This window comes from Echinococcus granulosus (assembly GCF_000524195.1).
Source record: "Echinococcus granulosus chromosome Unknown EG_S00069, whole genome shotgun sequence".
In the NCBI taxonomy this organism is placed as follows: Eukaryota; Metazoa; Platyhelminthes; class Cestoda; order Cyclophyllidea; family Taeniidae; genus Echinococcus; species Echinococcus granulosus.
In genome coordinates, this window is record NW_020170449.1 from 141,502 (window position 1) to 156,389 (window position 14,888).

Below are 14,888 nucleotides of genomic sequence, written 5' to 3' on the forward strand. Positions count from 1 at the left end.
CGCCGGTTGGGCCGGCCTCTGTCACCCAAGTAATACTAATACCTTCTGTACTTCGAGCATGTGTATTCCACCTAGATGTTTTGTGTCATTTTGTCTTTAAGGATGCCCCGAAGCGCTACAGCAATGTCACAAATATTAGTCAGTAAGGCCTCTCACGAATTATGACCAATTTTATAAGGGCTCTTGCCTAACATTTTCCTTTATGCACATAAGCCTTATAATCGAACTTTTTTATTTAAAACTTAGAACAGTGATATATTTTAATCCAAATTCAACACATAAATGTAGAAACACATTTGAATTGCTGCACGAAGTTCTTAGTACAACAGTAGGTAATTTTTGGTCTTTTGACGGGCTGATCGCATGTTTTAAGGTGTTTTGGCTTGATTTGTGAAGAAAATAGTTTTAAATTTAACATGTCATTATCTTCGTATAAACACTTTTTTGTTGTACACAGCCTTAAGGTCATCGGGTAACAGTGAAAATTCAAATTAGCATGCAGTCGAATAGACCTAGAGCAAAGTATATACTCTCTAGCCAACCCTGTGTTGTTCAGCCACACTTTAGGTTTTGGAGAGATAGCATTCAGTAACTCACATTCCTTAATCCAAGGGTTAGTAATTACCACCAAAGATATGGAAAAATAATGGAAGAAACCCGTCCAATTCGGAGTTTCCCAATAGGCAGAAATAAGATATTACCACTGAAATGCAGAGAGAGTAAAGTGACGAATTACAGGGACTCATTCAGTCGTCTTTTTGAGGTTTGATATGCTTAAAGTTGAGATAGTTGCCCCCATATTATTTTTTGGGGATTTCTTGTGGATTCTCATGACTGATTGGCCTTTTATTCAAGTCGTTATAATAAACGCCTTTCATTTTTCTATTATTGATCCATTTTAAATTTTAATTCTTCCCTTGAATCCAAAGAGGCTGCTTATACGCCGTTGTCATTTAAACTGGGTGCATCTTGTCTACTTAAAAGGAAATAAATATTCCTCAGGCTGATTTGGTTTGTTTGCCTTAGGATCTATTTGTATGCGACATTAGAAATGGTTACAATTAAGATGGCTTTTGACTTCCACACTTTGCTATTTTTTACCAAACCATTTGAATTTTATATTTATGTTAATTGCTTTAATGTAGAAGCGCCTGGTTACACCTCCACCAATTAAAGGTCGAAATCACACAGAAGCTCAAACTGAGCTTTACCTTGAAGAGCTCAGTGAAGTTATTGAAACAGATACCATCTGCTGCCAGACCGATGACTTTTTGGACAGGCCTCCAACACCCCTCTTTGTGCCCGCGAAAACTGGGGTCGATGTCGCCACAGAGATTCCTTCTGGCGATGTGAGTTTAACAACGTATACATGGGTAATTTTCATTTAAGCAGTCCAGCACACCCCAGTCTGAATAATGGTTACTTAATATTCGCCAGTAAGTGCTTTTATTTTACTAAGCTGTTCGACTTCGATTTGGAAGTGAAGCCAATTCTGGAAGTTTTGGTGGGCAAGTTGATGGAGCAGGCTCTTCTGGAGGTCTGTGAAGAAGAGGAGTTAGCTGAAATTCGGAAACAACAGTTGGAGTTTGAGGAAATTCGTGATGCCGATCTCATGGAGATGCAGCGCCTGGCCGAGCGGGAAAGACGACACCGGTAAACAAAAGCGATGCTATCTAATGAAATTTGTTTTCATGCATCACATCTCTGCTGCTTTTACGACGGCTGCTAAAGTTTTTATCGGCGTATGCTTGAATGACTTTTAATTCTTTTCTGTTTCCTTAACAATGGTAATGACTTAGTGCGGCTAGATAGTTGCAAAATTTAATCTTGCCCATTTTTTTTACTAGCTGGTACTGCTTTCCTCTGCTTTTGATTTTAAACTATTATTTGATCCTAATCTTTCGTATGGTTTGCGGCACAGTGCGCTGCAATGTACTCTCACCTCGTAAGATGCCGGTTAATTCTCTTAAACGCAGTCCTACTTTAACTGCTTTAGAAGTCCAACGTACATCGGTTTTAAGGCTACTGGACTTTATCGTGCAACTTTTTCCATAGCGGTAGTAGAAGATACCCCCAGAAGAGAACGTGGATAATCCTCAGAAGCTCGGCAATGGCTTACAGGCGGAGGAGCATCTCAACGACTAGTCTGATAAAAGCTTATATTTTGATTCGATTTCTGTAGCAGCCAATGAATTAGATGCCAAGTAGAATAAAAATGGACATACTCCATATTTCCATTTTCAAATTTTCACTAGAGAACAATCCTGTCCTTCATAAAATCCAGATTTTCTTAATAGAGACCAACTTTTCTATCTACCAAAGCCCGGCTATAACATTTCGTCTTCCATCACTTTATCTATTGACATCTGGATGATATTTTGAGACGCAGGAGTCCATAAACAAACTTGTTACAATTATCTCGGTAACTTGAACTGAAAGTATTTTATTTGTGAATCCACAAACGAAAAGCTGGCTGGTCGAGTCATCGTGATCAGAGCGCCCGCGAAAATAGGGCAATAGTAAACTTCTTTTAAAAGCTTATTAGATGTAATATCGCTTCTTTGACTGTAAAGGAACATAAAGATAAAATCTTACATCTGTCTAGTAGTGGAAAGGTGGATGCCTAAGTTTCCAACTCACTTTGTTTAAATTTGTTTTTGATAAAGGTACTGTTATCTTGCTACCTGTCTGGGCTCATTTTACCACTTCTGATAATTAATTAATAATTTTATGTTCGTAATGTAGTTCTTGAACCCAATCGCTCCTTGATTAGTCGTTTAAATTACATCGCCAAATTTCTTTGCGTCCGCCTACTGATAGGTGTAAGTAGTATTAAACAGCTCAAAACCTTAGAAATGGAGTTTTCGTACTAGGTACCACTAATTTTTTTCCTAAAGAACAAGTTTTTGAGCTAATACAGTTAATTTGAGATGGCGAAGTAGTTCAATCCATGTTAACTATGAAGATTTAATTTCGAGACACACACATCTTACAGCAGAACTCCTCGAATCCTCGGTCATCCATCCAATTGCTTCAATCTGCACACTTTAGCTGATTAATGTACATTCCATTACTTCTACAGTGATGTTATGGCATCTATTTCATCCGTGGGAGAGCTGGACAACTGACATCAGTGCCACCAGCGGGTAGATTGAACTGCAAAATGCTGAAAGAGCTCTGCAGTTCAGCACACATCTACATGAACTAATCTGGCAATAATTATTACTGTTCTCCATCCAGGGAGGAGAAAGAACGCAGAATAGCACAGCATCTGGAGTACCAGGCCAAGCAGAAGGAGTTAGTGGAAAAGATTGCCGCTAGGACCTTCGCTCGAGTTTACTTAGAACCACTGGTGCCAAACGTGTATGAGGATCTCTACATCCAGGGCTACTTCTATGATGTCGTTGAGCATGGTAAGTTGGCCCCAGCTTTTGGAAAAGCACAGATGAGCGTCCTACTCCGGTCCTCTAGTCCGCCTATTTTAGGTGTGGCAGAGACATTTATACCCTGGTTGCTGGATGCGGTTTGTGAAGAACTGGATGTTGAGGCGAAATGTCGAGCACTTTTGGATTCCATGATTTGCGAGGTGAGACTGCTAGAATTAAAGCCCGATTCAAACTGTCTGGTGTGTTTTCGACTAGGCAACAAACGAGGTAAACGAAGCCTACGCCCGCTTGGATGCCTGCGAGTTAGAAGAGGGCGTGGTGGGGGAAGAAAAGGAGGGGGACAAGGTGAACGAACTGGAATCAAACGAAGAAATGAAAAGTAAAGGATTCCACGGAAGTGAAAATAAAGGTGAAGGTAGCAAACCTGAAAACGAAGACGCGCGGAATCAGTCAATTGAACCATGAACGGGTAGGTGAGCTGCAAATTTGCCTTTTTTCGAGGTTCCCTTTCTGCATGGCTTAACTGAACACCACGTGATCCCTATATGAATGTGGCGTCTGCCTTACCGCTTTGTAGGGTTGCAAACGGACTGAAAGAACATTTTGGAACGAAGCTGACTTATTTATGATGTTAATACCATGAATTGTTATAATTTAATAAATCAGTAGTACCTTTTTTGGATTTTAAAGTCCTGAAAAAATACGAATATGATGCCAGCGCTATGATGCCTCAGTTACCTGGAGGATGAACTTGGTACCCTTTTTTCTGCTTTTGTTTAAATGTTACTTGTTATAAACTGGAGTTGATAAGGGCGAGGTTGGGGTGGCTCGAGCCCCCAACTGGAATGAGCAACCAAGACACAAGACCTCGGAACTGATGCCCTTATTTGCCGACGGGTATGAGTAACCATGGCGGTACGGCGCGCGTGCTGACTGGCTGACAGCGCCGGGGCCACGGTGGTGGTTTGCGGCCTCGGACATAGTATTTGATCGACCTTTGTCCTGCTGGCAAGCATTAGCGCCCTTAAAGGCCGTCTGTGCACCACGCCCGCTTTTAGCCAATTAGGAGGGAGTGTGCAGGAGTGCGACATTCCAGAAGGTTCGGGAATAAGGCATTAAAGCTAAGAGAACCTCTGAGGAAATGGAAAAAGCTACGTTTTCTTAGGTTGCACACTTCCACAGCATTACTCTTTTAAGGCAAAAAAGTAGATACTCCATTTTTTCCCTGGATTAATCGCGCCATAACTGCCGCTGTCATTACTTCCTCCTCCGCCTCCTAATCGCTATCGTGGTAACAAAAAATGCTCGAAATATGACACTCAACTTATTTATTTAACGCCTAATTTGTGAGTTTATGTTTTCCTCCTCTTCACTTGTTGAAAAGATCTTCTGGAAATCACGCCATCGCCACGTCCTCGTATCGCTACCTCATTATCAATATCCATGCCTCCACACCAAATCATAGGTTGTGGCGACCTTTTCACCTTGTCAGTTTCACAATGACATCCCAGTTACATCGACTTTTTATTGCCACAATGTGAACTTACAAAAGAACCTGAAACAGTTGTTTTGTGGAGTAACAAGTACGCAACCATCCCGACAACTTCAAAGGGGCGCTGCAAATTCTACGGGTGCAAAGACTCCCCAAATCAAACTGAGTCCACAAAATTTAAAATAATAACTTTTTAGAGGTGAAAATTTCAGCTATGTCATCCACATGATCCATTAGCACTACATTAGCGTAGAACTTATGCCCGAGTTTAAACAGTACCTGGAAATCAGGTATTGAATGTAAAGATTTGCTAGTACCGTTGGAAGATTCTGGACCAATCCATCTTGCCTCGCTGTTGTTTGGAAGAGTTGAAAACGATGAAGACATGATGGCTTTTCCTTTCACTTAGAGGCTACACGAGTTCAGCGGTAGCGACAGATTTCATGGATGGACTAGGCACGTTGGGGGCGGCAGCAGAAAGTGGGTCGAGTTCGCTTTGCTTTCCATCCATCCTGACTTCTTCTGTTACGAGGGAAACCTTAGCGGGATGGGAGAAGTGGAGATGCTATGGATGGGGGGGGGGGGGGAGGAAGCGGTGACGACTTCCAACAGAAGACCTGAAAATGAAGTCGGAAGTGAGAACAAAGTGGCAAGGAGGAACAGACGCGAAATCCTACCGCCACGGAGCTATGCTGAACCAGATTCCACTTAAGCTATTCAAGTGCCATAAATGGGTTTCCGCGCACTTCCCTCCCTGTCAATATGTTTTGATAGCACTCGACTGTTTCAAACTATGTGGGACGTTGTTAGCGCCTCATTTAGACTTGACGTTGACGCATCATTGACCAACGGAAAGGAAAAAAATGCGATGTCTCCACGTCATACTTCTCTGTCCAATCGCGGCTACCTGCCATAGATGTGACGTACTTTTTAAGCATCTTGCACCATTTTACACAACCATCGTCATTTTATGCGTCCGTTGGCGTAGTCAGTTAAAATTAGAAGGACGGAGAGAGGGCGTCACATGTTACAGGTGCGCCTACACGGACATTTCATTCAGGATGGTAATAAAAGTTAAACCAATGGAATTCGTGAAACCTTTGACATATCGCTGCGGTGTATGAGGAACCCCATCAAATGCCTCCGAGAGCAGTTAAATGTGTTCTCCACCAGTCTGTAGCAGGTGGTTGCGCCAAATCATGTGTCACCACCAAACAGTGCGAGCTGGGAACAATGGGAGTCTCTAGTGAGAGGCAAATCACATTTTTACTAGGAGAAGGGGTTTGATTGGTCTACAAAAAATGGGTGAAACTGGGTGCTAAAATTAGACCAAAAAAGGGGCGAAAAAATGGTGGTTGATTTTCCCCTAAGACGAATGAAGTGTTGAGTTTTCAATGTCCAAATTACCTTTTAATGAGGAGAAAGCAGTCGAAGTAATGCTGAGCGTTGATTTTACTCCAGGCATAAACTTGCTTTGTCACGAATGACTATATTGAGACGTGCCGAGTTTTCCTCGAGGTTGTAATAACCTGTGTCAACATTGAAGAAGATGCCGTAGCGCCCCGAGACCTCCCTGAAGACGAAAGAAGACGCAATGCTCAAGCAAAACATCTTGTCGACATGAGGAGGAGATCGGGGCTACTGGCATGGCTCGGAGACCAGGCCGCTCGACGGAAGTACACTGATAGAGCACCTAAGTGGCTACTTTACCAAAACCGAGTTAAACAACAAACCTATTACACAACCCCTCTCCTCTTTTGAGCGTTGTCTTCGGTGCTTGTCAGCCAGCATAACGTAATCAGCGCTGTAAGCAAAAGCACCCACGAGCCGACCGCACCAATCATCGAATTCTCATGCAGCTGACAGCAGCGTAATTGATCCCTTTTGAAAATTTTACTAGATCTGCAGTTTCATTCGCCATGAAAACTGGAATCGGGGACAGGAAAACGTGCCGGCCATCACACATGTCCATCGCTAGTTGTAGGAACAATGGCCTAAAATCAGGGTCATAGAACAAACGACGGGGTTTAGCATGGTTTCTTGGGGATAAAGTTTTGCATTTATTCCTCTTTGCCACTTCAGTGTTGCTCAGCCGGGTTTCATTCAGCCAGGATAGATAAGAGGGGGTACCGCAAGGTTACATAACTGATGTCTCCATGCTGAAACGGTAGACAGCTCCGTAACGAACTAATCCAGGTGGTTCACGACCGCATCCAGTGCCGCTTCAGTTGCAAATAGCTTTCCCAAAGACCACGGAACTGGGCTAGGCGCCAAAGTAGACGACATTTTCAGACCTTCTGCTAGGAATCACCACACATCCCCCCATTCGCAGTACATGCACCTCGTCGTCCGCCCCACTAAGGCTTATCAAGCAGCAGGATATTTGTCCTTTACTATCGGGTCCGCTTTCCGCTGCCACCAATTCAGCACCCCGAGATTTCCCTGAAGACGAAAGAAAGTATAACACTCGGGCAGAATATGTATTGTCGGTGTACAAGTAGGGATTGGGGCTACTGGCACGGTCTGAAGGCTAGACCGTCCGGCGGAGGCACGATGTCGAACCTCCCTAGTAGCCCTTATGCCAAAACCGAGAATTAAACAATGCATTATTAAGGTACAGAGGGCCATGTCATAGGTCTTCCAGTCATTCTGCTGAAAGGGAGGTACAAACCACAAAGGCTGAAATAGATCGAGGATTTAAATGCCCACTAGCACAAATATCACATATCTGCAATCTCCAAGTAAACAATTCCCCACTAATTGATCAAAAGACGACAATCGTCAAAAAGTGAGAGCGGCAATCCGAATTTTTGAAAATCAAGCATGCATTTTTCCCCTGTTTTTCAAGTGAACAGTTCGCTATCACGGTCATGTTCACGAACAATCTTACGCCTTCTCACTTCCTTTGAATTAAACAATGTTTTGTAAGCCAACAAAGCTTCTCAGCACAGGTGTGCTCGTTCCAGACTTTTCGGAGGCCCTCGGTGTGTCGTGTTTCATACGACATGGCAGTGACTCATGCATGAGTCATGATGACCTCGTCTGAAGGCTTGATGTGCCATGCACGTCCCGGGTCCTGATTATTCGACAATGTGACCTCGTAGTGTCACAAACATAATCGCGTTGCTATTTTTCATGTCACAGTGATGTTTTGATGGTTGGTTGGTGCAGTAGTTCCTCTTTTATCTGATCTAATTAACTAAAAAATACGGACACGGCGCAGGAAATGCAATAATCACTAAATCCGCTGCAGTTCAGAATGCAGCATCTACAGTTTAAAAAAGAGTTGACTTACACGATTCCACTAGATTCTTGCGGACATTAGCAGGGAAAGTGAGTTCGAAGTCCTCACCTTGCCAAGATGTCAAAGGATCTGGACTTCAAAGAAGCCCTTTAAGGCGAGGAATAGACTCTTTCACGATCAAGCTGGCTGAGTATTCGCAAGGGCGACTGCTGTGGCGGTGGGCTAGGATCCAACCACGACCAAGGTCGCTATTGCACAATTCAACTGTTGCCGTCTCATTGTTGTATTGCAGTTGAAGTCTTCCACGCAGGTAAACGTCTCCGGGTTTGGGTCTGACGCCTTCATCTCGTTGCCGAGAAAAGTGTTTCAGCGCCACACACACAACTATCATCTCAGTCCGCCATCTTGACTAACGAAATCTGGTTTGACTCAGGCGTAAAATATGCTCCGATTGTTTCGAGACGCAGCTTTCTCCTAGCACTGTCACGGTAGGTACGGCCTCGCACTATCCTGGGTTAACTTCAACGACCCTCGTAGAGGGCATTCCATTTCCCTTCCCACGACCACTTGTTTGAGGTGTGGCGTGGAATTCATTCACTTATTTATTTTCGTTAAGTAATCGGATATTTCATCCAAAAAATATTCATTAAATTGAAAAGAGGTTCTGAGGGTGTTTTCGCCTTTCAAGGTAGTACTTTTGGGAAGGAGGAAACCGGTAAGGTGAGTGGGTCGTGCATAAATTCCCACTAGGCTAGTTTTGACTGATTCAGCGTACGTATACACAACCCTTTCTCAACAAAACATTCAAATTTCGAATAAATACCCTGGTTTTCGGGAGGTTACAACAAAAAGGATCCGCTGAAGTGGAATGAGTCAATTAAAGAGTTTCAACCTGTGACTAGCCATAGACTCTAGGGGATTTTGACTGTCATTTTGCTGTAGCCTAGACAGGACACAGTATAGTACACTTTCACAATCAACAACACAAAAGCGGGGCTTTTGTAGACACAAAAAAGGGATGCTGCCATGGCGACGGTACACAGGCAGTCCAACTTCTTACAATAACCGGGTCACATGTTGTGGACCCCTCCAATCAGGGCAGCAGTAATCGAGATGGCGGGACACAAATAATAGTGCGCACATAGAACAGGGTGTGGTGACGAGGATGTTTTATGAATGAAGGTGTAAGACCCGCGGAAATCTACAGGCCGCGGTGATAGTACACTCAATCGTTTAATAGTAAAACACGTGAATAGTGTTACCGTTTTAAGGACGTCCACACGTCACTGATGTCGTCAGGAGTGGTGGACCCGACCAACAGCCTCGACAATCATCCCTGTACACATTTGACCTGATCGATGCACAATCCGTCATTGTGAAATGACACGAGAGACGAATATTGCTATGGTATTGTTAAAACAACACAATCCTTCACAAAGGCCTCCGATTTCGATAACTAGCACTGTGTACTACGACAGTTTTGCGCCTTTGGCCAGCACAGAGGAGCTGGACGTAGCTGGACTGAAATGGAGGGGCGTCAAAAGCTTCTGGAAATTTGGGTGGAACGGTCAAACGAGGCGCCAAGAAATTCCACTGACTCCAGAAAGCTTGTGGCAAATTGAGAGAGGCCGGTCATCCAAACGACGATAATTAGTGTTGGCGTATCTTTGCTGAGCCCTAGAGGCTTGGCAATGGTCTGGAACGTGATACGCATAAAGAAACGATTCAGGGGTGTTGTGCACAGCTCTGTAGGTCAGAGTACAAAGCACACCGCGCCTCATCTCTGTGGACTAGCAAAACCGTTTTACAGAAAGGAAACCCAAGCACACGCAAAAATAATGACAAATTATAATGGCCGAACAAGAAAATGGAAAAGCGGGAAACCATGCATTATTTATTTTTTGAATTAGTCTGATTGGGGTGGATGAACAGGGGCACGACGACTGTAACATCAACAACAATATAATGGACACCAGAAGAACTAATACACGAAGGACACTGATGTAATAAAAGCCAATATAGTGAATGTCGGGTCATCTGAGTCACTAGGGCGAGCAGAATTGGGGGGAAGGTTAAGGTTAAACACCACCAAAGGAGTTCTCACCACTATAATGCGCGTAGAGAAACCCATCGTCACTCTTGCGTTCGTTGTAGAGTTGGCCCATGGTCCAGCTGCAAGGCAGGGTGAGATAAGGAAAATTAAAGTCTCGCTTTAGTTAACATCCAGTATTATAACCCCCGAACTCGACGGACAACTAAACCCCCTATAACGCAGTATCTTGCCGTAGATTTTAGAATAGACTATCTGAATGGTGCCTAGATTTTTTGAAATACAGTTTTATTCCCAGGGATGTCAACTAGTAGTTCACAATTACGCTTTGTTCATCTGAACTAAAATACCATTGTTCTCATTTTGCTTCCTTTCTAGTAAGACTTCAAGTATGCGGCACACAAATTCCATTGGCATTAACCAAGTGTAGTCCTCCTGATCTAAAAATATACCAGAGCTTACCCTTGTGTCACCAAATAAACGGACAATCATTAGTCACTTCTACAAACAATGCCCTCCTACTAAAGAACACATTTACTTGTCCAAAGTCGAGGTAGAAATGTTAAGGTCGTGAAAATGAGCCCGTGGATGGCTATCACAAACACCTTAGTTCAACCCGGCTATACGATAACAGGAACGCACAAGAGATGTTCCCAGCATTCATGCAAACAAAAAATGATTTCATGAAATTGGTGCCAAAGCAACTTCTTTTGAAATCTACAGAGAGGGGTACAGGAAACCCTTGAAGTTGATAATAATAGCACAGTACTTATTATTGAATAGAGTCGACACCAAGTTTTATTAAAATAAATATTTTCCTATTAGTTTTGTTACTGAGTGCCTCACTGGACAGGTCCAAATACGCATAATTCTTCCAGCGCTCCTTAAGAATACCGATCATTCAACTGAAATACTTCCGCATTAACACAGACCATGATAACTACTTTATTCGACAGCCCATTCGTTAAAAATCCAATCTGACGGATGTCAGAAGTGTTGCCAACATGCAAGCGACTCTATCGCCCTATGTGGGAGCAATACAGCATTTGAAATGAGCAAACAAGTTTAACAGAGAAGCCAAGCCATTAGCTAAACGTGTAACTCGCTGCACAACGGAAACGAGCGAAGGAGAGAATGTGATAAAAATAGTCCCAATCTATCCTACCGCATCACCGGCCGAAGTACAAACCGCTTTGAACAAGTTCCAGTTTCAGGAGAATGGCGTCTACTTCGACCTATGCCCACCTTAACTATAAGGAAAAAACATAAGACAAAAGATACAGTGAAGCCACTACCTCACGAGACGGGAGATCAGAGGACACAACGCACATACAAGAATTCCAACCTCAACCAGCCCCTGTACGAACGCAAAGCACCAACTCGATGTAGAGCATAAGATGCACTCAAGTAATAAAAAAGAGATGTCACAAGAGGCCGAAGTAGCGAACTAGCGGTAAGCTAAAGTTTGAATCCACCTCCAAACCACTGAACCTCAATAAACTAATGTGTAAACTTCTGAACGGGATCAATGCGCAAAGTCCGTACTTCAGCACATGAACACCCATACCTGATGACTCAGTGGTAAGGGTGTGACAAGCTCATAAATCGATCAGCTGTTTGGCTACCACGTGACATCCGAAAGCAAAGGATAAAGTGGCTTTACTCACGCAAAACTTAATTCCGAGTTTTAATAATAAAAACACCGAATTCTTGCACCACCACATCCATGGATATACAGCCGGGTCACGTGACGACCCTCAAGTAGAAACTACCCGGAGTACAAATCAAAAAGTGTGCCGTGATTTCCAAAGGAAAACAAAATACTACGCAAAAAAGAACTACCTTGTTTGTGGGACGTAGTCATCAAAGAAGAGGAACAGCGCTTTTTCTGGAGAGAGCTGAAGTCTTTTCCGAATAATCCACATAAACTGAGCAACAGTTATGTCGTTGGGCACAAGAAACTTGTGCTTGTCCAGATCGCTTATTTGAGAACCAGGATGACGCTCGACTATTACCTATTGAAGTACGGAGAGAGAACAAAAGTGACATGTCACATGACTAGGGGTTCCTCGTGGCAGAGAAAATACTCATTATAGTGTCAAGTGACTTACAAATAAGGTGGAGCCCACATCCGTGGTTAAAACCAACGCCACAATAGCAAATAAGTACACAGAATTAACCACAGAAAACAGATAACAGAAGAACGAGCACTCACAGGAATTCGATCTGGGTACTTTCGCTTAATCTTGGTAGCATCACTAAGGCGTTCATCTAAAAATAATAAAACGAAGAAGAAAACTTTACGAACCAAATGATCTCGACTCCTTAAAATTAAACTTCATTCCGAAACAGAACGACGGCGGGCTTCGAAGTAGTCGGGGAGGAGGAACGCTAATACAAACAAAGCCGTAAACCTGACTCAGCAAAGATTTTTCTCAGTCAGTTTTAAACAAGCTCATACAAAAAAGTAAAATTTTTTAGTTAAATTATAGAAAAATTTCCAGTTCATGGCATTGTTTGCCACGAATTATAAAATGATTAAAATGTTTTGATGTTGTTGTCGCGTTAATGCACCACTTTCTTAATAAGCAGTTGCAAATACGCATTGTAAGCTAACTTTTCAAAAATTTCTAAGATCGGCGCAAACAGCGCATATCGCACTAAATTTTAGATTTGGTCTTGGCTTTGTTTTTAAAATGGTTGCATTTACTAATTGCAGACAGAAAATTCACTAATGATTAACTGGTTTGACAACCAGAATCGTATTTATACTCTTTATGTGTAAATTACTGAAGCCTTTCACCTGCGAATAATCTTTATGGGCTCCAATCTTCCTTGCCTCATGTTCTGACCGTCGTCTCAAGCTTTCTTCAGTTCTTCATCCTAATATGACAATACAACTTCAGATAGTTCTTGGGCTACTGCACACATCCTATAGGTAACAAGTCCAAATATACATTCGGGTTGTTAAATAAAAATTATAAAATATCTCTCCACCGCAAAACAAAATCTATTGTGCCAACTTAACGATGTGACTTATTTAATGGCGGTCCTAATCTGTTTCATCTAGCTGTTGAGTCCTTCATGCCGATTTTTGATTGTTCCCATGACACTTCTGACACAGTACTTTCATTACACCGCCACTGCTTTTCGCACTTACTTGACCCACCCTTTGCTCTTTGACCCCTGTGTACTGTGACTAATTGAAGGCTTTATGCTGTTGCACAACGAAAGAAACAAGTAATTCTTACACCCTTTACCAGGTAGATGGATATCTGTCATGAATTTGCCTTTTATCGCTTAACTGCCAACTCAAATTTGTCCACTATTGTCGAGTAGCAAGAAAGGCGACAATCATTGAGAGAGGGAAGGGAAGGAGGATGAAGCAGGCACTCCCTCCCCAGAGTCCTGTAAAACCATCAATGGTAAAAAGACTATCCTCATTTATTTGGCTGACTTTTACCAAGGATGCGCCATGGAAGTGTTAAAAAGGTGTCTGCTTGCGGCCAATCCGCAATTCCTAGCTCTTCACTTTGACAGCTGGGGTTACCTTGAAGAAGGCAGCTCCTTTTTGCAAACTGGGGTTGAATTGCAAAACAGGATAGCCCTGAAGCATTGTTCCGCCTTGAGCAATACGAAACCAGTAGACTCCCATCTCCAACCCAGTTAACGAAGAGGGCAAAGTGCCGGGCACAATGGAATCAACGAGTTCCATTAAGCATCTCCTCACCTCTATGAAATTTTAGTGACTACCATTTCTGGCCCGTGAGCGATTTTTCAAGCACCAGCCACGTTGTGATGATCACAGGAGAAGATCTGCCTTTAGGCCACCTTCCCAATCGTCTATCCTTCCCCCACGCTAGCAGTAAACCTTCTCCCCTACTGGTATAGCTCGGAACAACTGCTGACAAAAAAGGTAATGCTTCTATTATATACGAAAAGGTTATTTCAAGATCAAAGTTGCATTGAGTGGTGCCACAATTCTTCCTATTTAGCATCTTCGTCATTACGCTCAGCGAGAGAGTCCAAGATGGAAAATACGTCTGAGCCAGGCCGGACCTCCCCAAATACCCCTGAAGAATAGAAAACACTGCTTAGTAGATAAGTTTAAGTAAAAAAGTGCATAAAAGGGCCATAAGTTTTCTGATCATGCTGCCGTGGCGGTACTACATGCAACCTTAAGCGGTAAGGGGGCTCTACGAGTACTACTGATGGCCGGCGGACATATCATGAGCTAGTCCGGTGGGTGCATGCATAGAACAAGATTTAGTGATGAATGAAGTTGCTCATGAGCGATGGTGTAGAACCCGAGTGCAGTTGTCCTCCAGCACAGCACAGAATGACAATAAGATGCCCAGCTCTTCCTTCTGAAGGCAATCGAACGGTTCCAATGTTTTAAAAAAGCCAAAACGTCCGTTCATCACAGACGTCAGGAGACCAAATGACAGAAAAGACGAATCTTTCTTTAAAAAAAATAGCGAACACAATGCCATCACTGACGAAGAATTGCAATTCTAGAACGTTCATGTACGCTGTCCATCTTAAAAGAATATCTTGGAGGCATTCTTTTAAGCAATACAACAAGTTAGGCAAGCTCTCCTAGGACACTTTAATATCATCCAACCAATTGTTGTACTTTAAGACTGTCCAGGTGCCAGATGGAGGTCAGAATGAGACCTATCTGAGTGTGGTAGGACACCGTGTGGAGAAATAGGT

At 43.0% G+C, this 14,888-nt stretch overlaps 2 protein-coding genes across 2 annotated transcripts; one reads left to right on the forward strand and one right to left on the reverse strand. All coding sequences in view use genetic code 11, as the record gives it.

Moving 5' to 3' along the window:
- Positions 1-102: 102 nt before the first annotated feature.
- EGR_07076 (Radial spoke head protein) lies at positions 103-3,851 on the forward strand (the record flags this gene model as incomplete). The annotated part of the gene is made up of 6 exons (XM_024496325.1): positions 103-138; positions 1,146-1,349; positions 1,460-1,653; positions 3,241-3,413; positions 3,486-3,586; positions 3,642-3,851. 6 exons carry the CDS (start codon positions 103-105, stop codon positions 3,849-3,851), a joined length of 918 nt encoding a protein of 305 aa, XP_024349252.1.
- A 6,349-nt stretch (positions 3,852-10,200) lies between these two features.
- EGR_07077 (Gamma-aminobutyric acid receptor-associated protein-like protein) lies at positions 10,201-13,887 on the reverse strand (the record flags this gene model as incomplete). The annotated part of the gene is made up of 3 exons (XM_024496326.1): positions 10,201-10,294; positions 12,015-12,187; positions 13,723-13,887. The coding sequence occupies 3 exons, from the start codon at positions 13,885-13,887 to the stop codon at positions 10,201-10,203; spliced, it is 432 nt and encodes a 143-aa protein (XP_024349253.1).
- Positions 13,888-14,888: the final 1,001 nt, after the last annotated feature.